Raw genomic sequence first — 21,282 nt, 5'->3', positions numbered from 1 at the left:
TGTGACTCTGTGAAACCATCATTACTCCCCCTTGTCACACACATGGGTTCTTGTCATCAATGCAGTATTCGGTTTCCTCTGGTGGATGAGATGATAGATCGGATAAAGAATGCACATCACAACATTTCCCTGTAGAACACACCTCCCTCTCAGGAGGACAACTGCATTAAGTATTCATTCATTTAGGAGTTAACATGACTTCATCAACAGTTTACTACCTCCCAGGTCCAGCAAACCACTGCATATATCATATCAGTATAGTAAAGTATAGCATCTTGCACTTATATCGTTCGGGCTGAAGAATACTTTCTTAAAGAACGTTTGTATAACCTAATTTCCTTCTCACCCCTGTTTTATTTGCACAATGACTAAGCTAAGGAACAAGAACATTTCTCTATTCATTTCCCCTCAGGCAACAGTTTCTATAGACTAATGAAATAATAGCTTAACTGGAAATTTGTAATCCCTGTTGAGAGAGCCAGTTATTCTAATTTGTCGATTACAACAAACTACTTGTGAACATGCAAAGAGAATGGTGGCTGTTCCTCAGCTGAGTCATTGTGTTAACAGGGGGTGAGGAGGAAACGAGAATAAAGAAATGTCTTCGGCAGCCCACAGGAAAATTACAAGATGACGCAACAGAGCGACTCGTCCCGCTGGAAATGCTGAACAGCTTAGCAGCTGGTGACAATACAGGAAACAAGGAGGAAATTGCAAATGCAAGCGTGTCATAGAGGTTAATAAAACACTCACATCTACATGCAATTACGAGTCAACCAGGAAAAGGAGAAGTCTCACGATGACACAGGGAGAACATCTTAACTCCAAACTAAAAGGCCTGAGTATCATGATGTTCCAAGAAATGATAAACAAGTTTTTATCTGTTTCAAGGACCATGAGCCCAAGTTTGACTTAGGTTTTGTCTTCACCAAAGCTATTGAATGTGGTGCTTGGTCCTGGGTTGAAACATGGTTATTACACAAAGCAGATTCAGCCAAAGACCAGTGAGAACATTTAGGTTGAACTGAACGGGGCGCTGGCTGCCAGAGCGGCACGGTTAATAAGTAAATCACTGGCTGATAAGAGGCAGCAGCTCTGTGAAGTTTAATGTCTGCTCCTGACAACAGATTTCCTCCAGACCTGCTCCACACATGCTGGTCATATGATGAGACCTCATGATTCTGTGACCCCTGCATGGATGTGAGCCTGGATTGGGGGGGGGGGGTGCACCACTCAAGGAAGCTCTCCAGTCTCACATGAACAAGTCAGACTGTGGTGAATAAACTGTAGTGGCCACAGATTTCTCTGAGGGATGATGACATATCACAGAAAGCTTCCTGGAGGGTGGTTTTTCTATTATCCTCGTCATCCTCATTCCTTACGTGTAGTTCCTTACGAGCCAGGAGGAAATGTGCAGAGTCATGCTGTGTGTGGAGGTTTCTGCACCTCAAATCTGCTCCGTTATCACGAGTTATCGCGAGAGACGAGCGGGGCTATAAAGTCCCGGGTGGAAACGCGAGGTCGCGCACTCCACTCTCCTCCTCCTGCCCGAGTTCGTGTGGTCCAACCTGAGGTACGTTCAACTCAACACAACTTAACACAACCTAACACAACTAAACAAGTATTTTTTACTTTTGAAGTTAGTCATGTTTTCTCCATGTGTGTGTTCTGTTCCTTGAGCGGTTTCCACTGGTGTCGCAGAAGCTGAATTCAACAAGTGGCTTTTCACTTTCTTTTAAAAAACCAACATGGCTTTTAGAAAAAAGGGGAATTTGTTAGTGGTTGTCGGACATATTTCCACCGATAGAAAACACAAACAGGTGTCTCTCAAATCAGTATATAGTCGATGTTTTGCAGCTTCCTTAAGTGTTAATGTCAAAATTCAAACCAAACGTCATAATAATGAGATTATTTCCTGAACACGCACCAGTTAAAACTTTAAAATAGGGTTGGATGTTATTGTGTGGAACCACCTTGTGAGTTTGAACTGAAAGAAGAAGTGAATGGTCCATAGGTTTCGGTGAGAATGGTGGGTGCATCAGTAATGGCTGTGTGAGCTGCGGTTTGGGTTCAGAAGGAGCTTTGAGTCAATATTGGATGTAATGTAGCTCACATCACACACTGGTCTCTGGTATTCCAGTTTAGAATGATAAAACATTAATAAATGTTTTAATACAGTTATCTCTCACATTTTCATATACATCACACATTGATATTCCCCCAGTCGTTGTGCAGTGCTGTAAGAATGGCAGTGACTCAAAATCAATGTGTAATGACAAAACATTATTGCAATGTTTTGACAACGTGTCTTTAAAATGTCCGATAATAGTGAAAATACCAGTTATACGTTGAGAGTTAAATTAGGGCTAAGTATTGAAGCAATATAGATTATTATCAAAATATATAAGATATCAAAGTCCAATATGATATTGATATATTGGTTATGCTTTGTGTAAGCACAGTAAATTGGTATAGTACACAAGTTTAAACCAAATCTTCTGTAGATGGAATAGATAAATCGTGATGATTTTTAAATTCGATTTATATGAAAATAACATTGACCAAGCGTTTTTAAAGTGCACCAGTGTTTTGATTAGTCTGAAAACCACTTAGAAAGAAGGACATTAACTTGATGCTGGTGTAGTTACTTTATTAATTAATATATGGTCACGACAGTTGTCCCAATCATAGTCTGTCATTTATGTTTCTAATCAATTCCAGTCTTAAAAACATATACAAAAATCACTGCATACCTGTGTAATACCCTGATTCATCAAGATATTCATCATCAGATTACAGATGATGAAAATGATTACTAATTACTGCTCTAGTTCTTTCATTAGAAACGGATCAATTGGGTTAATATTGAATATAACAGACATCATTTCCTGGTCCTGTAAATGATGGAATCATATGGTTTAGCCATGATTTCACATGCATTTCACGAGTCAAGACTGTGTAATACATAAACCTGTTCCTTCTTGTTTGGTCTAGTCAATCTGAAGATGGCAGCAGGCAATGCCCGAATTGGAAAGCTGGCCCCAGACTTCACGGCCAAAGCGGTGATGCCAGATGGAACGTTCAAGGATCTGACACTGTCCAGCTACAGAGGTACGACCAAACCTGTGTCTCATCTCCTGTTGGTCACAGGACGTGCTTTGATGCCACTCTCCTTTCACCGTTTTGAAATCCCAGCAATGTTTTGAACAGACATTCATTTCCACTACTAAAGACCTGAATTAATTAGACCGTTACCATAGGAGCGTCATCAGATGACAACCTCAATGGGTTTATTTATTCTTTCCTTTGTTGTAGGGAAGTACGTTGTCTTCTTCTTCTACCCACTGGACTTCACCTTTGTATGTCCCACCGAAATCATCGCTTTCAGTGATGCTGCTGAACAGTTCAAGAAAATCGACTGTGAGATCATCGCTGCCTCTGTGGACTCACACTTCTCCCATTTTGCATGGTATTTATTAGGCTTTATATTTTAAACTCACAGGATGGAGGCGTGCGTTCACTTGTAAATACCTGACTTTTTTTTTTATTTCTCCCTTTATATTGACAAAGGACCAACACACCACGTAAGCAGGGCGGTCTGGGTTCCATGAAGATTCCCCTGGTAGCTGACACACGGCGCACCATCTCCACAGATTACGGCGTCCTGAAGGAAGATGAGGGCATCGCCTTCAGGTACGTTTTACAGCACAGCTGGTATATCTGAAGTGGATGTAAATGTCTGATGGTTGGTTTTTGAACAGTTCCAGAAACGCTCGACACATTCCTATTCTACCATCTGACATGGAGTCTGAACAGATTATAGATCCAGCTTCAGGTCATCATGAGCTGTGTTTTATCTCTTATCTTTTCAAGGGGTCTGTTCATCATTGACGACAAGGGCGTCCTGAGACAGATCACCATCAACGACCTCCCGGTGGGACGATCGGTAGATGAGACCTTGCGTCTGGTCCAAGCCTTTCAGTTCACCGACAAGCATGGAGAGGGTAAGTTACCGCTACACTTGTGTAGTGTTGTCCATTTGACCTTCTTATTGCACACAACACTTATTTATTGGACAATTGTAGCATTTGCTTCTGAATGATTTCAAGTGTGCCTGAACTGTACTAGACTGCAAGTGATTCAAACTTTCTCCATGACACAAATACGCTCTTGTTTATACTTGAACCGCTGTTCTCACAACGACAATTACATAACATTGACCTGCTACTGGCTGACCAGGAAGAAGTTGCGTCATATGAAGAAGAAAGGGCAAACGACTATAAGGCCTTATTTCAATTCAAAGTTTGGTTATCCAATGTGCCTAGGTTTACAATGAGTATTGAAATATTATTGTGGACAATAGATTGTGTAATGTCTGGCACATTTACTTATGATAAATTTCCCTTCCATAAAGCTAAAGCAGCGATGGTCATGTTCTGTAAATGTGTCATAAAGTCCCATCTTTAGTTTGATCTGCCGGGCCAGGACTCATTACAGGCTTATCTTTTTCAGTCTGCCCAGCCGGCTGGAAACCAGGAAATGACACCATCAAACCTGACGTCCAGAAGAGCAAAGACTTCTTCTCCAAGCAGAAATGAGCCCAAAGCCAGAGTCTGCTGTCTGCTGTAGGAGGTTTCATTTAGAGATTACATTTCCCCAGAACAATATTTAAGCAAACTGTTGTGCCTGTGAAGAGGAGGCAGGTTGTTGTTTTTTGTCATTGTGATGATGTGTGGGTTCCACTGTGTGTAGAGCAAATACTGGTAGTGCACTTATGACCAAAGTATATAATTTTGTTGTAATACTGTGCCAATGTGTGCTTTTGTCTCTGCCTGACTGTGCTCAATGTTTGTTCTTTCATATCTGTCCTTACTGTTGTGTGAGTTACAAAGGACCATACAAACCTTTTTACTGAAAAGAAGCCACAAACACCTCTTTTAATAATGTTGAACCAATTTGTAAGTTGAATAACAAATGCTCTTTAATCAAAATAAAGAAAACAGTGTATAAACCTTTCCTCAAGAATAATGTTTTCTTAAAACAGGTGAAATGGGGTGTTCCACTAGATTTCACCCATAAAATGAAATCAAACAACGGTGTAAAATCTTTGGAATTGAACCATCGAATGTCAGACAAAAGGATTCAATGAAAAAGTATCAGGTCTCAGGTCTCTCCTAATAGTTTTGTTTCGACTTGTTTTTCATTCTCCGCACTATTATTTTTTCATTATAATAGTTTTCGGACCATAATTAACCATTCTTACCAATTGATTGATATTTAACAATTAACATTATAATCATTAAGTTCCCTTTGACAAAGGAAACAATAAATAAATCCACTGATTAACAGTGTTCCAACTGTAATTGCAATCAAATGATCAGGAACGTAACATTCCTCCTAGTTTATTTGACTTGGATCATCACTTCTACTCTGGTAAACGAAAAACATCAATGAGTAGATCAATTAATTCAGAAATACAGAAATAGAGTCATCATGGGAAATTATTCAACTATGAGTTTTTATTTATCTGCGAATATAATCATTTGTTTTTGCATTTATTTAAACTTATTTTGGTCCTTCCTATATTTCTTTTTAAATCTTACTAAAATTGGACCAATGCTCTTCTAATAACTTCTAAGATCCGTTTTCTATGGATTTATTTAGTCCATATTCGGGGGCGGGAGACACCGATGATGACCTCATCTTTTCTTGAGCCAAGTTTTAGTTACTTTACTTTAACTGATCTGGATCTAAACAGGCTCTCTTGTCAGGCTTCTCGAGAAAGATTCATAACAGTAACCTTCATGAGAAAGTGACATTAATACTATTTTCGGTTTTCTGGAATCAACGGAGGTGAAATACTAAATATTAGCTAGCTCGTTCATTAGCATTAGCGGCACCTAGCAGGTTAGCTAACACTCTGCAACAGGAGAGAGGAAAATGGCAGCAGGGAAGATGTGCGCCAGGAAGACCAAGGAGGAAACGGCAGAGGTTTGATGAAGATAACATTGATCACATGGTTATTTACTCCAACTTTACATATGTATTGATTAAGATTTTTAATATAGTGAACAAAGCCATTCATGAAGTTCAGAGTCAATCCTACTGTAATGCTAGCTTACACGTTAACTCCTCTTAAAGAACATTGTGGTTTTTGTTGTATCAAAGTGGACAGGGTTGTTCCTGAACGACCTGAAGACCAGGCAGGAGTCCCTGGTGTTTGTCAAGAGGATGATGGCCGTGGCCGTCTCCTCCATCACTTACCTCAGAGGGATCTTCCCCGAGGACGCCTACAGATCCAGATATCTGGAAGGTGAACACACAAGAGGATGAACATTGTGCTAACACAGGATTTAGTTCCAGTCACCCATCTCGTTTTTAAATGCATTTACTACTGCCCCTACTGAACAGAGGGGTTTCATAGTCTGTGGGCCTCCCCTCAGACAAAACCTTTAGCTCTGATCTATTCCTGGATACCTCTGGCACTGTGATTATGCAGTTACCCTCATCAACTGAGCAAAGAAAGGTTAATATTGCAGTTTGACATTACTCCATACTACATCAAGTAGATAATAAAGATCTGTTCGAAGGCATTTATTAATTTCTGTCTGTGGGAAAGTGGGAAAAATAGTAAGTGTCCCTCAAACTACTCAATCTCTATCTCTTTAACCCGATCATACACATTCCGGTCACTACTGTATATGTGATGTCTTCAGTTCCATTCTCTGAGCTTCTCCTGAAACAGTTTGGAGCCTCTGGAGATGCTCGCCTCACACTTTGAAAACCTCTGTTCTAGACAGTAATCATTGCTGTTTTAGAAAAAACAGTTTTTTATTAAAAGAGGGGTAAGAAAATATATTCTTGACCTTGAAAACACTTTAAATGGCTCCAGAAAACTTACTGACAACGCACAGACTTGTAGAATAGGTTAATTATAACATCATAAATCATGAATGAGTGTTGCTTTATGATAAAAGCTCTTTGTTTTGTCTTTTGTTGTTTTCCAATCGACCAGATCTGTGTGTCAAGGTTCTACGTGAAGACTGCAGCAGGCCTGGTGCCAGCAAAGTTGTGAAATGGTAATTATAATATTGATGCCATAAAACTCCAAACAGTATTTCAGCCTGCTGGCCACAGCAGCTGACTCAACACGAGAAACCAGACCGGACCCATTAAAAAAAAAAATATATAACTTATTATATTTTTGTTCCAGGATGATGGGCTGCTTTGATGCCATAGAGAAGCAGTATGTAAGTTAATGCATCTATGAATACTTTTACTTTATGTTTTATCTGGTCCTTTATTTTGGATCAGTACTTCAACTATTTCTACTAACGTGCACTGTTATCCTGTTAACAGCTCCAGATTGTGTTCATTGGGGTACGTAAGTCAGCAGCACTTCTCTTTAACACTTTGCATACATGGAGACAAATGATAACTGTGTGTTTTACCATCTAGGTGTACACCAATCCAGATGAACCCAATGTAAGTTCTCTGTTAAAATACTGAGTAGTCAATAAAATAACACAAGTTTGATCGACACTAAGATTTATTCGTCTTGTTTTGCAGTGCATTATTGAATCTTACCAGTTTAAATTCAAATACACTGAGAAGGGACCAGAGATGGACATACTCAGGTAGGTGTGGACATACTATGATTGCGTTGGTCACAATGATGCTGCCTCCTCATGTGGGCCGCTGGTGATGTAATCTTCCTAAAACTGCAGGAACAATGACGTGAAAATTCAGGTGACGCTGGAGGACACCAAGAGAGCATCAGTTCTGCTCATCAGGAAGCTGTTCCTGCTCATGCAGAACCTGGACGCCCTTCCCAGTAACGTCTACCTCACCATGAAGCTCTACTACTATGACGATAGTAAGATGCAGTATTTAACTATTACCTCAGAGAATAGATTAAAAACGTGTGGATTGTGTAGTGAATTTTTTTTTCTTTCTGCTCTTCATTCTAAGTCACTCCTGCTGAATACCAGCCACCGGGCTTCAAGGAGGGTGAATGTGACAGTCTGTGGTTTGAAGGCATGGCTGTGCAATTCAAGGTGGGCGAGGTGCAGACGGCCTTCCACAGCTTGAGAGTCCGCGTGTCGGCCGAACAAGGCCGCATGGAGAAGCTTCAGGAAGTGAATCAGCTGAGGGAGACCAAGAAGGTTCCCCAGAGAAATCCCTCAAAGAGGGGAATGATCAAGGTGGGTTCAGGAAGACGACTAAGACCTGTGTGGTCTCACAACTGAGGTTTTCAGTTCAGCACACATTGCTTCATGGTTTCATCATATCATTATTAACACCTCATTGCAGGTTCCACCAACGAAAGTATACAATGAAGACGATCTACCCTCTGAAGACGGTAAGTAAACATGATGGTGCTAATATATAAGAATATCAGAAAATATCTGAGGTGATTCACTGTTGAGTTTTCTGTAAACAGAGTCTGCACAGTTCAAGAAACCCACCAGACCTGTGGCCAAGGTAAACATGCACAAAGGCCTGATCATAGTAGAATATGCAGGTTATAGAAAAATTCTCTTCAATTGTATCAGTGGTAAGTGTGAAGCAAAGAGGTAATAAGATTTTGTTCTCTATCGCAGAGACAAGCAGCTGCCAAAAATCCGGCGAGGAAGAAAAGAAGAACTTAGTCAAGAAGACAAGAGAGAAAGTCCAACATATGTATGGAAAATGTCTTTATTATATTGTTATTTACAGACGGAGTTCACGTCGCAATTTTGATTTGATATGAGTTAAACAGGACCTTTCTGTTGTTTGTCCTCAAAAGCAAAATGTTCCTTTCACAGTTCTGATCCAAACAAGACTGTAGCATAACAATTCTGCAAGAAAATTACAATCTCTATGATTTATATCAACACAATGTTAGAAAGTGCTTCATTCTTTTAGTGTGTATAAAGATATATTGATGTCGTTGTTCAAGAAATAAAACTTGGTTGTAAACTTCGGTTTGTGTGAAAAACTGTCTTTAAAATTAGAGTGTACATATGTAAAAAAATAACGAGCGAACCTCTGCTGCAGTGCAATTTATATAACACAAAAGTCAGCTTATAAATGCTGAAGTAGCTAAAAGAAATGAGTGTTCATTAAGTATAAAACTGTCTCTAATTAGATTAATTTGGCACAGACAGTAATGTTCCTTTTCAATTCTTACATTTTCCAGCTCGTGTCACATTCATACTATTCTACTTAGTAACCCCAGTTTTTTGTCTCAGATCACCTTGAGCTGTGTTTTCCTTCAACTCACAAAATACTGACAAACATGGCTCAACATGCAGGGCGGTCAACTGGAGCCCCATGGATCCAAACAAGCTTCTAATCACTTGTGATCACTGATGTTTCTTTTCCCTGAGTAATGGATGAGATTTCCTGGTCCCGACCAACGGATCCAGTTCTTCATCCTCTTCTGTGTGTGTGTGAACTAGAAGAGACTGTCCACGTCGCCCATTTCCACGTACACCGACTTTAGTTGGGAGTAGAACTCTATTGTCACCTGGCCATTCTCCCGCCCTATGCCTGGTGAATGTAACAACTTAAAACGTTAAACTTCCAATTACTGTAACTGGGTTGAAGTCAAACAGGGTTTTTGAATGAGGAAGCATTTTCCACAGAGGTCATTTTAGCTAATGATAATGTGTTATCCTTTACAAGATGGCACAAAGTTTTACTTTAAGGCATACAATTATTCATATTACTTGTAACATCTATTCTTTCAAATTGGTGAAGTCTGTTGCCAGGACAACGTAATGGGTGCAATCTCCAATGGGTCCAGTAGTGCTGCATGCAGACTGAAATAATGTAAATAAAAGTATGACTTTGGCTCCTGGTCTATGAGCAAACAACCAGGCTGTACCTGACATTTTGAAGCCTCCGAAGGGCACCTGGACAGGAGTGATGTTGTAGTTGTTGATGAAACAGGAACCAGCTTTGAGGTGTTCGACAACACGATGGGCTCGCATCACATCCCTACAGAGGTGAAAGAAAAGGTTTTAAAAAATAATGGATAATGCATTTAATTGCCAAGCCTTGGTTTTAATTAAAAGAGGTTTACACAACACCACAGTGTTGACTTGAACCTTTAGAGTTGTAGGATTGTAATTCATATGGAGTCGGAGATATCTGTACAATACAGCCCTGTTTAAACCTGGTATTGTCTGACATTAAAGTGCTTCCTCAATGTGTCTCCTGTGACCTTTCATGATCGGACGTCACTTCCCTGCTCTATATGCAAATAGGTGCTATGTCATGTGTACTCCCCAGGGACACAAGATGTTGTGTTCACCCGGTCTGAGTTTAGAGATGTGTCCAAAGTCAGTGGCCACAAACAAATAAATGTTTGGTCACTGAGAAAAGTGAAAATACGTTTGATTACTATGGTGAAACCGTAGTAGGTCAGAAGACGTCAGCTGAGGAGGTGGTCCTTCATATGTGGCCCAGGACACATTTAAGTCTAGCAAACAACCATGAGGCCAAACATTTATTGACCATTGAATTTGCCTTAGATGTCTCCTCATATACCAACCTGGTGAAAACTCCTGCAGCCAGACCCAAGTCTGTGTTGTTGGCTCTCTGTAGCACTTCCTCTTCTGTTTCAAAAGACAACACGGACATGACAGGACCAAAAATCTCCTCCTTCACACAGGTCATCTCATCTGTGCAGTCACCTGTGAGTGGGAAACAAAGACAGGGTAAGTATATGGAAATCCTGACACTGAATCCCACTAATTCGGATCATTGTGCCATTGCAGGTTTCTGAAGGAGTAAAGACGGGCCTTTATATTTTCTGTACTTGCTGTATTCACAGATGATTGTTTTGAATTCTTACCCAACACACAAGGAGTCATGTAGTATCCACCTTTGAGTTTGGGGTCTGATGGGACAAAAACTTCACCTCCGCACAACAGAGTTGCTCCCTGGAAACAGTACAATTCACACACAAGACTAAGTTTTTGCTGCTCTACACCAATCTGTGACAAAGAAAAATCTGTTTTACCTCTTTCTTCGCCTGATCCACAAAGGATAGGACTTTTTCTAGATGTTGCCGGCTGACCAGTGCTCCCATTCGGGTGGTCTCCAACAGTGGGTCCCCTATCTCGATCGCCTTGGTCCTCTTCACCACCTCCTCCACAAACTCAGGCAGGATATCCTTGTGAACAAACACCCTTGTACCGTTGCTGCAGACCTGTGAGACATTTGGGAAAAATTAGCTTTCAGAGAGGAAATGAACCCCAGGTATCTTTATATGTTTAAGGAAACCTCTGAGAAAATTTCTAAAATATTGGGCTTGGACAGCTCATGCCTGAAAACACCAGAACAATATGCTTCCATATGTAGATGGGACACACATTTGTAATTTTTCAACAAATGCAGATGCTAAATTGTGACCGTGTATTAATACAAACCATCAAACATCCAAATCATTGCACACTACCTGGCCTTGAGACAGGAAGTTGGCCATGAGAGCTCCCCTCACAGCGTTCTCCAGATCACTATCCGGGAATATGAGCAGAGGAGATTTCCCCCCAAGCTCCAGAGTCACTGGTTTCACTCCCTTAGAAGCCAGCTCCATGATCTGTGTCACATAGAAGAATACATCAATAAATTATTAGTCTGATCTCACTACATATTAGGACAAAAAAAAAAAGACAGGCCTCAAAAACCCTAACACCACATCCATAAATCTCAAATCTTCCGCAAACAAAATTCCCTATCATGAGAGGATTTACAGTGATATCATTTTAATTATTTAATGTCTCAAACCAATAAAACAAAGAAAAGTTGACAGGGTTGGCAGAGGTTTTAGTTCTGCCGCATGAGTCACACTGACCTTCTTGCCTGTGGGCACACTCCCAGTAAAGGACACCTTCGCCACATCAGGGTGGAGGCATAGGAAGCTGCCGGTCTCCTGGCCGCCCTGCACCACGTTGAACAGTCCCTCTGGAGCTCCAGCCTTAGCGTAGACCTCTGCCAGCATGACGGCTGTCACAGGGGTCACCGGCGAGGGCTTGAACACCATGGAGTTACCTGTTTTACAGAACAGAATCAAACATATATCAAATATATGATCTAACCAACTAGAAAGCACAGAGGTCTGCATGATTCTCTAAATTAAATACAATTTTCTATTAAATACGCATGGCTGTTGCGATTTAGGTACAATGCTTTAATCGTGAATGTTGGGGCTTGTTACATAAAGAAATAGGGAAGCCTAGTGGAATAATACAATTAATCATGCTGCTGTATTGCCATCTACTGGTGAAGAGCCGTTATGTTTTTAAGGATTGCTCAGTGTCAATGTGCACCCATCATTTTAATTTCTGCCACTTCTCGATGTGTTAACGAATTGTAGCAGTTGATGTAAAAGAGAACACTCTAAATCAATTCAAGTAACAATAACAGTATAGCATAAGAAAAAAAATCTGATTTCTGGTTCTTCAACATCTTGTATGTCATAAAAATTGAAGAGGGGAAGAGTTTCTTCTTGAATTTTCTACTAATGTTCAGTAATTATGAAACCAAAAATCGAAATGGTTGAGTGCTTTGTTAACTGTTGCATTGTGGGTTATCAAAACCCAAAACTCAATTTGTCCTCGACTCATAAAACCTTTAGACATTTTATAGTATTATTTATAGTAGTTTTTGGAATATTCTGCAGAATAACAAACACAGCCAGGCAAAGCATTACCATCCTGATATGAAATGATTAAGGTGTAAAAACAGCAATAATGGATGTATTAATAGGTCTCTGCATCCCATACCACAGGCCAGGGCTGGAGCTGATTTCCAGGCAGCTATTTGAAAAGGATAATTCCAAGCACCAATGCCAGCACAGACTCCTAAAGGCTCCCTGCGGGTGTAGGCAAAGGATCCTCCATCCAACTGCACATGTTGACCTTGTTGAGAGAAAACAGAAGCATGGACATTAAAAAGAAAGGTTTACATTTGACTTATTATTGACAACGGAAATCTGAAAAACCAGAGCACAAAATACAACAACACAAACAAAAAGATATGACAGTAGTACCCCTACCAATACCTACACAATTTATAACGTCAACTGCTTTGATCAAAACAACAAGGTCCATCAAATTGGATTCTCACACATTTATTATTTTAAAATGGCTCAACAGCTTCATTATATGATGGGCTTCCCCGCCTGATCCTGTTATTAATAAAAATGATGGATTCACTTTGTTAGGTTAAATGGCTGCCATGACCTTATCTGTTATTTATTTGCCATCAGTGTTTGGTAACACACATACCTAAGAAGAGAGGCATGTACTAACCTGCCAGAGTGCTGGCCAGCCCTGCGTAGTACTCTATACACAGTCTGGCAGAGTCCACATCCAGACGGGCCTCTGTGATGGACTTCCCATTGTTGACCACCTCCATTTCAGCCAGCTCCTCTCTCCTGCTCTGTGCATAAAGGTCAAGACAAATGTAATAATAATGTTTGTATAGACACATCACTGGATGTACAAAACATTCAGCAAACTAGTCATGAACTTGCTAGAATCTATTATCCCCGACTGAGGTTCATTATACAATTTATAGTAATCATATCAACAACAACATCCTGCTAACCAGTTTAGGTATTAGACAGGTATAAAAAAAAAATTAAAAAGTACACAGAATACACACCTCAATTATATGGGCTGCTTCTATCATGATCCTCGCCCTGTCCATCCCAGACATTTTGCTCCAATGGCCAAAAGCCAACTTGGCAGATTTCACAGCCTGATCGACATCCTCAGCACCACACAGCTCCAAATGGCACAGGACTCGCCCTTCAGTGTGAAATATTGAATTATTACAACAGCAACGTGCATGTGTTAGATAAAGAAAAACAACAGGCTACAAGGTTTCTATTTGACAAGGTCATATCACTTCCCTTGGTCATTGAATTTGTTCTGATTTAAAGTGATGTGAGTGGGAATAAAATCTAGGCTAAATCCTTTGACACACTGAACGTAGGGGGACATTTACATCCTTATCCTATTGATAAGATAAGGAGCATGGTTGTGACCGAACAGTGGGTTGAATGCAGGCTGTGTGTTAGTTTAAATGGGGTTAATGTGTCTGAATGAAAGTAAGGAACCTGGCCACAGAGATCCGAGATGAAGGATGAGACTGAAAATGGAATAGACAGGGAGCTAAGCAGGCTGTATTAACAAAAGGTGTGGTCAAGAGTCTTTGTTCTAATTCATTGAAGCTCAGGGACCATAAAAATGATTGCATATGGATCAGGTGGGGTGTAACTGAACGGATAGACAGGATATCGGATATACTTATAAGTAGTACAACATTTCTGAAAACTTTACCAAGAATAAAATGTTATTAGTCTTGAAAGTCATAATTATGACGATAAATGTCAAGTCATTATTTATTTTAGGACTAAAAAAAACGTTTTCAAGTTTGTGCTTCTTAAAATATTGATTATGGTTCAGGAGTTATGAGCCAATATGCAAAGTAAAATGCCAAAATCAAAAGTTTCCCTCAGCTCATTAAATTTTTTTATGGCATTTCTTTTTTGCTATTCTGTAGCTAAGCACAAAATGTCCATCATGTCATGAAATAATTTAAGTGTTGTGCTCTTTATTATGGGAAGATAATGATTGATGCTTCCTTAACAGAAAAACACTTTACTAATCTGAAGTAGAACAAAAAAGCTCCTCACCATTTTTGCAAAAGGCATAAGCAATATATCGATATAATATTGAACTTTGTAATATTGCTATTGATGAAAATGATTTCCCCAATATTTATTGTTATTGTGGTATTGCAGAAAAGCACATGCATGAATTACAAAGTGTAAAACATAAATACATGGATTATGCAGGAAAACAACTTGAAGGTTTGCAATAGTTTTTGACCTGAAGTTCTCTCTTAGGCCTGACATCACCAGACAGGCTTATTTGCACAGCAGCGTCCAAAGTCCAGTTAGGAAACAGTGTCAGTAATGTGGAAGGACGGAGCGTTTTGTTTCAGAGTTGTATCATTGTGTATTTGTTACCTGTTGCAGGCTCGTAAACACTGTCCTTGGTGTATTTCCCCTGACTTGCCCTCCTCTCCCCGTCCCAGAAGTTCAGCGGGACTGTGACTCCCACTGAGCCCGAGGAGGCACACCGAGCAGCCGCAAGAGAGACGGCAGCGGACCGCCGCAGATACAAGGTCCCCCACCGGAGCAGCAGCATCCTCACACCGGCCCTGGAGCTGGACGATTAGCTGAAAGCTGTTAAATACACCGGGTGTTAATGTCAAGTAGAACCTCATTACCTAAAAACCATAAAACCATAAAACCTACAACACGTCAACAAGGTGAGCATGTGTTCACGCTATCTACTATTCCTCCACTCGTCAGAAGTTTGTGACGGCTCCATGATGTATTTAAGTCTTTGCAGTAAACGTACCTATTAATTAATGTAATGTAAATATTAATATTTACATTACATGTAGTTTAAATGATAAAGAACAGAAAAGTAACGGTTCATTAAACGCTTCGTCAACTTACTTTATTTAGCTGAGGCTCCAAACAGGGGGGCGGGGCGAAGTGCGACGCTAGGTGGTTGACATCCGGCAGCTGCAAAAGAGTGTCAGATGATTGGGTGGCTTCACCGTCAATCATGCGCACCAAAAAAAAATTAAATGAATATGTTATTATCAAACCAATAATTTCATTGATTTTGACCCGATGTGAATTAAATGCGGCAAGTGTGGAAATATAAGTGAAAATAAAATAAAACAGCTTGAACGTAAAAAGTGACGTTTGCGTTGTGGGAGGGGCCTCGCCGCGCTCATATTACGGGCCGGCCGCTCGGAGTGCCACTCAGCAAGTATGGCCGGAGACAGCGAGACGCATTTGAAGGACCGCGGCGACAACACCAGCGTGGTTCGACAGCCTTTCCTCATCGGCGTCTCCGGGGGCACCGCCAGCGGCAAGGTGGGACCCGCACCCAGCCGCCTCGACCGTTCTCGCGACCTGTCACGCTTAGATATCGAGCTGAACGACGGCGGCGGCTTGGCCGGTACCCGGGCGCTAGGTGACCGCGTGGCTCCGACCGGGTGATTGACAGCTCCGTCATCTGTTTGAGCAGCCGGCTGCCCACCCAGCCCCGCATTGATTTGACCCGCTTCCACACCACCTCGTTAGTCTGACCCGTTTGTTCACCCGGTTTACCCCCCCCCCCAAAAAAAAATCACCCCTTTGTACAAGATGGCAGTCATTCTCTGCGCCGGTCTACCCTTTTGTACTACGTGGAAATCTGGGGTGGTCTTAGCTCAGCTAGCCGCCTAGCGTGAGATTCCATCACATGCTAGCTTAGCATCGCCGCCGCCTGCGCTAGACAATGGCTGGTGCTAGCTTCACCCCCCGAGGGGAGCTTCACCGTGTTTGTAAACACTGCCGACCTCTTTTTTTGTCCTGTCTCCAGTTTCCTCACGATGATGCGGTATGTATCGTTAAATTGGCCTCGTTGTTTGGCGATAATGTGATACCCTTTAGTCCCAGTGACCCGGTGTGACCGCTGACGTGCACTATCACAGATGCTGCTGTGATGAATGTAACAGACTCTGGCGCCAGCGGGAAAATAATAAAAAAAAAGAACCAGCAGCTCCGTTGGGTTCTGTAGTCGCGCCCGCGTCCCATGGTTCTGTTTATAAGTAGATTAACACACAATCGAGGTGAATCCGCGTAGTGTGATATCAACCGGGGCTATATTAAAGCGAACAGATGGTGTTTTAATACATTTGATTTGGCGGTGGCGTGGGCGGACTGCATCGCACCGGCCCTGACCCTCTTCTCGATCCACAGACGTGGACACGCACGTGGAAGACGTCACTGTATTTCTTTGTTTGCTTCTTTCAAACCGGACACACCTGAGGGGGGGGGGGAGAGAGAGCACTGATCCGTGTTAGTTTCCACCGGCTGCTTGTTTTCTCCGTTTCACTTGTGGCCTCGTGTGATCCTCATAGAAGGGTGACGACTCCCTAACCTTTTTTAGTTTCATCCCAACTGCTGTTCCGCGAACCGATCCCACCCACTGTCAGTGTTTTGCTTCCTGTAATCTCGTCACTGGGGGCTGGAGGAGGCTTGTCTGTGGCGTTGTGACGCCAGACTAGTTCAGACTTGGGAGGTTGGTGACGTATGTCCTGGGATCCAGCTCCGCGAGTCTGCAGCGCACATGGCTTCAAATTCCTTAAGCCATGCCTCTGATGCTTCACGATGATGGACCATTTTTTTAAGTCATCAACTTGATCATCACAAAATAGTCATCATCAAGAAGGTTGCTGACAAATATTTTCATCAGCTATTTGCATATAAATGTATATTTTAAAGCCGTCAAGTGCCCAAAGCTAAATTACCCACATTGTGTCAATTACAATGCGCCCCATAAGCAATCATTTTACAATGACTAACAAGAAGAGACAGCAAAATAATCATGAGAATATATGATTTGATTAATTTTCTTTATTAAAAAAGTAGTTGTGATTTGCTGGCTGATGCCCCGGACTGCACCACTGAATGCCATTGTGGTTTGATTGGCGGTGAGTCAGGCCCACGCAGCTCAAATTGTTGCATTTGAATGTGTCGGCACAACCACGCAGCTCCCGGTTGGGGGCGTCCAAATTCATCTGTAGCCCAGTTTCATGAACACAAAGGTGGCACAGCCTCGCAGGGCTGAGGAATGCCCAGTCAGCACCGGGTATCACTTAGTGTGGGGGGTCATTTAGTACAAATGTGGTGGGACACAGGGCACTGAGTTGGTGACATTAGGTGACCTCTCGTCCACACGTCATAACTCCTAGATGTACATGAATGTTGGTTAAACTGTAAATTCAGTTTTAAATGGACTGCATTTAAAGCAGTTATCCTACTCACTCATTCTGCCACTGGTGTTCCTGCAGATGTAACCGGGTGTGGCCCTGAATATGTTTAGCCTCCGTTTATCTACCAACCCCTTTTCTATCGGGCCACCCTCTCCAACTGCCATCTCTTCTTTCTTTTCTACTAATGCAGTCGTCGGTATGTGAGAAAATCATGGAGCTGCTGGGGCAGGACAAGATAGACCACCACCAGAGGCAGGTGGCGATCCTCAGCCAGGACAGCTTCTACAAGGTGCTGACCCCAGAGCAGAAGGCCAAGGCTTCAAAGGGACAGTTCAACTTTGATCATCCAGGTATGAAACCTCTTGTTATTGCTGTCACACTGCTGGGTATGGCAGTAAACTACTTGTAGACCATTTGTGGGATTAATGGTATTAATAACTTTCGTGCCACACATATTAAAAATAGTACGGGAGGGGAGGGGTTATTTCAATTGCAGATATGATTAAACGCTAGGCTTAAAGCAGCTGCCTTGTGTTTTGCCCTGTGCGTTGGTACCATGTGGAGATTTTTCCCCAAATGTTCTTGGCAGTAGCATAGACCACCCCCTCTTATGGTTGCTTCCTTTCTCGGCTCATTTTAAAAGCCCACCGTCAGCAGGCTTTTCTCAGCGGCAGCTGCTCTGGGACTCACACTGAACCCAACACGTGCTACACGAATGGGATTCCTGTATTACCAAAGGTGCAGTGTGAGGGTCCCACGTGTCCCTGTCTGCACACTAAGGCAGAGCCAAAATCGTTTGAACCTCCAGTGGTTGCCATGGTAATCGACATCCAAATCAGTATTTGAATAATATTAATTCCCACATACACTCTTAACTGCTCATGAAATAAGCACAGTAATCCATTATCATTTATGCATCAAGTTAAAACTACACTTGCAAGTTGTCAATGGCCTGGAATATATTCCAAATGTGCAAAGATTACTTCCCAAAAAGTCATGTGTAACCGGCGAACCACCTGAAAACTAACAACAGTCGTCGGACTTCTCCTGAACTCTGTTCTCTCCAGTACTGCTGATGTCAATCTGACTTACACACTAATGCATAATTCTTACTGTATTTCCAAGCCACAAACTGGTGTTCAGGGCAACCACTGCACACTCAGCTGATGTTAAGTGATGCCTCATCCGATTTAATAACACAGCTTTGCCTTTTCTTGTCCTAGATGCCTTTGACAATGAGCTAATCATGCAGACACTCAAGGACATCCTGCAGGGCAAGACTGTCCAGATCCCTCTATATGACTTTGTTACTCATTCCAGGTAAGCACCCTTCTTTGTTTCCTACTCAGTGACCATGGCCAGTGTCCCTGCAGGTTGACACACTTTCTCTAGAAAGATGTCTGAACCCAGTCACTGACAGGCGGGGTACATTTCTTTGTGTTGTTCTAGGAAAGAGGAGTTTATCACGGTGTATCCGGCGGATGTGGTCCTGTTCGAGGGGATCCTCATGTTCTACTCGCAGGAGATTAGAGATCTGTTCCAGATGAAGCTGTTTGTTGACACAGATCCAGACACACGCCTCTCCCGCAGAGGTATGTACTGAGTGACAACTGTAGAGCAGGGCACCTCCTAACATTTGTACTAATAAACATAATTACTAATTTAAAGACGAAAGTAGATTCCTTTGCCGAGGCTCTCCCAGTTCTCCACCTAACTCTTGCATTGAATTCTAGTTTGGGATTTGATGTGGTTTGGTTATTTCTATAGTTTGTTGAATGCTATTTATATTGTCTTTTTTGTCTTTCAGTTTTGAGAGACATCAGTGAGCGTGGACGAGAGCTGGAGCAAGTGCTAGCTCAGTACATTACTTTTGTGAAACCGGCCTTTGAGGAGTTCTGTTTACCAGTAAGTGATTTTCGAACTTGCGTCACATCTGTGGTTTTGCACAGTCTGATCGGTTGGCCGTAATGACCAACATGAGCAGCTAGCTTTAGATTAGTACAATGTTAGTGTCCTTTGATATTTAAGAAATGTGTCCCACCTAGTACTCTGAATCACAATCATTTAATTGATTCATAATAAAATGTTTTACTATTTAGGCAATTTATCACACTTATCTGATTATTTGTTTTAAATAATCTGGCTATATTGTGCAGTACACATCTGACCCCCCTGTCTCTTTTCCCTTTCAGACAAAGAAGTATGCAGATGTGATTATTCCACGTGGAGCAGATAACCTTGGTAAGATCCACGTGGAGGGGGCATTGCTTATTACCTATGCTACTGTCGTGCGTGTATAAAATTATATTCAGTCTCTGGTTTTGACCAGGAAGAATGAATTGGATGCAGTAAAGAGGACATCTGCTTTATACTTTTTAAATGCCCACTACGAGTCTGATAGTGTTAGACATGTAAAGCTAAATCGGCTCTGTACTCTTCACTCCTCTGAATAACCATCTCGTTCTGTTCTCTTCCTGCAGTGGCGATCAACTTGATAGTACAGCACATCCAGGACATTCTGAACGGCGGGCTGAACAAGCGTCACAATGGCTGCCTGAACGGCCACAGTACCCCACGTCAGCGGAGGACCTCCGAGTCCAGCAGCCGGCCTCATTGACCTCGCCACACCCCTCTCACAGTGCTGAGAGGGGTGTGGGGGGTTGTGCTGTAAATAATGCCTGTTGAAATCACTGTATTTAAGAAAAGTGGGAAGGAAAAAAAAACAATGTAAAGAATTGAAATGCCTTTTATTATACGATGACTACTCTCGTTCTTAGTTCCTTTTTGCCGTAATTGTTGGACGTAGGATGCAGATTTTTGTCAGGAGGGTAAAAGAGAAGCTCTTCTCGATATGAGACCATGGGTTTTACATTGACCCTTTCATTTTTCTCCCATATTGCATTATGTTTTTTTTTATGTATCCCCTGCTGCTCCATGGAAATTCATGCCGATAATGAATAAAAAAGGGGGAAACCTTTTTTATTTTGTAATGTCTGATAACACTTGAACCCCTAATGCCTGGGGGAGTTGGATTAACGTTTGGTTGAGTCCCAAACGAGAAGTATATGGAATAGATGAGTTAAGCAAACCAGGATTGCACTCTGTATTTGTACTGACAATCTTGGTGCTGTTTCCTACCTTTTTATTTCTCGGTGTAATGTGTCACACTCGAAGTCTGTTTACTACACAAAGTGTCCACCATGTTGATGCTGTGTGAAGTCTGCAGCAGCAGAAACACGCCACATGATTCTCTGTACTAATGCAGAATGAGGCCGACAAGTGAGCGGCTAGAAGGTTCAAACGCTTGAGTCCAGTGTTGTGGTTAGATACAGTTTCGGGACACTTAGCCTATTGTGTATTGACTGTCCCTATCAATACAAAAAAATACACCTGTCTTTATAAAGGTATTTAAATATCTTACATTTAGAACAGTTTCAA

At 41.7% G+C, this 21,282-nt stretch overlaps 4 protein-coding genes across 5 annotated transcripts; 3 read left to right on the top strand and 1 right to left on the bottom strand.

Moving 5' to 3' along the window:
- The first annotated feature begins 1,431 nt into the window (after nt 1-1,431).
- Nucleotides 1,432-5,016, top strand: prdx1 (peroxiredoxin 1). The gene is made up of 6 exons (XM_062403731.1): nt 1,432-1,573; nt 2,995-3,111; nt 3,316-3,469; nt 3,571-3,693; nt 3,874-4,004; nt 4,513-5,016. The coding sequence occupies exons 2-6, from the start codon at nt 3,006-3,008 to the stop codon at nt 4,596-4,598; spliced, it is 600 nt and encodes a 199-aa protein (XP_062259715.1). The 5' UTR covers nt 1,432-1,573; nt 2,995-3,005; the 3' UTR covers nt 4,599-5,016.
- Nucleotides 5,017-5,940: 924 nt separating this feature from the next.
- On the top strand, nt 5,941-8,737 carry zte38 (zebrafish testis-expressed 38). The gene is made up of 12 exons (XM_062403733.1): nt 5,941-5,991; nt 6,169-6,313; nt 7,016-7,079; nt 7,214-7,250; nt 7,360-7,380; nt 7,459-7,485; nt 7,570-7,637; nt 7,728-7,876; nt 7,972-8,204; nt 8,314-8,362; nt 8,444-8,484; nt 8,604-8,737. The coding sequence occupies exons 1-12, from the start codon at nt 5,941-5,943 to the stop codon at nt 8,649-8,651; spliced, it is 933 nt and encodes a 310-aa protein (XP_062259717.1). The 3' UTR covers nt 8,652-8,737.
- aldh9a1b (aldehyde dehydrogenase 9 family, member A1b) lies at nt 8,680-15,212 on the bottom strand. The gene is made up of 11 exons (XM_062403728.1): nt 15,032-15,212; nt 13,660-13,805; nt 13,305-13,434; nt 12,777-12,911; nt 11,846-12,042; nt 11,450-11,590; nt 11,012-11,200; nt 10,844-10,931; nt 10,541-10,682; nt 9,872-9,984; nt 8,680-9,534 (listed from the first exon to the last, which is right to left on the bottom strand). The coding sequence occupies exons 1-11, from the start codon at nt 15,210-15,212 to the stop codon at nt 9,440-9,442; spliced, it is 1,557 nt and encodes a 518-aa protein (XP_062259712.1). The 3' UTR covers nt 8,680-9,439.
- Nucleotides 15,196-20,823, top strand: uck2b (uridine-cytidine kinase 2b). 2 transcript variants are annotated; one of them, XM_062403730.1, is made up of 7 exons: nt 15,196-15,336; nt 18,035-18,194; nt 19,068-19,164; nt 19,294-19,436; nt 19,652-19,749; nt 20,037-20,085; nt 20,325-20,823. In XM_062403730.1, exons 2-7 carry the CDS (start codon nt 18,056-18,058, stop codon nt 20,459-20,461), a joined length of 663 nt encoding a protein of 220 aa, XP_062259714.1. In that variant the 5' UTR covers nt 15,196-15,336; nt 18,035-18,055; the 3' UTR covers nt 20,462-20,823. The 2 variants fall into 2 exon arrangements, with proteins under 2 accessions (XP_062259714.1, XP_062259713.1); XM_062403729.1 differs by lacking the exon at nt 15,196-15,336 and adding an exon at nt 15,798-15,958.
- The last annotated feature ends 459 nt before the right edge of the window (nt 20,824-21,282 follow it).

This window comes from Platichthys flesus, chromosome 14, assembly GCF_949316205.1.
Source record: "Platichthys flesus chromosome 14, fPlaFle2.1, whole genome shotgun sequence".
NCBI classification, from domain to species: Eukaryota; Metazoa; Chordata; class Actinopteri; order Pleuronectiformes; family Pleuronectidae; genus Platichthys; species Platichthys flesus.
Note: the sequence above shows the minus strand (reverse complement) of the source record. Positions and strands in the feature narration are given on the sequence as shown.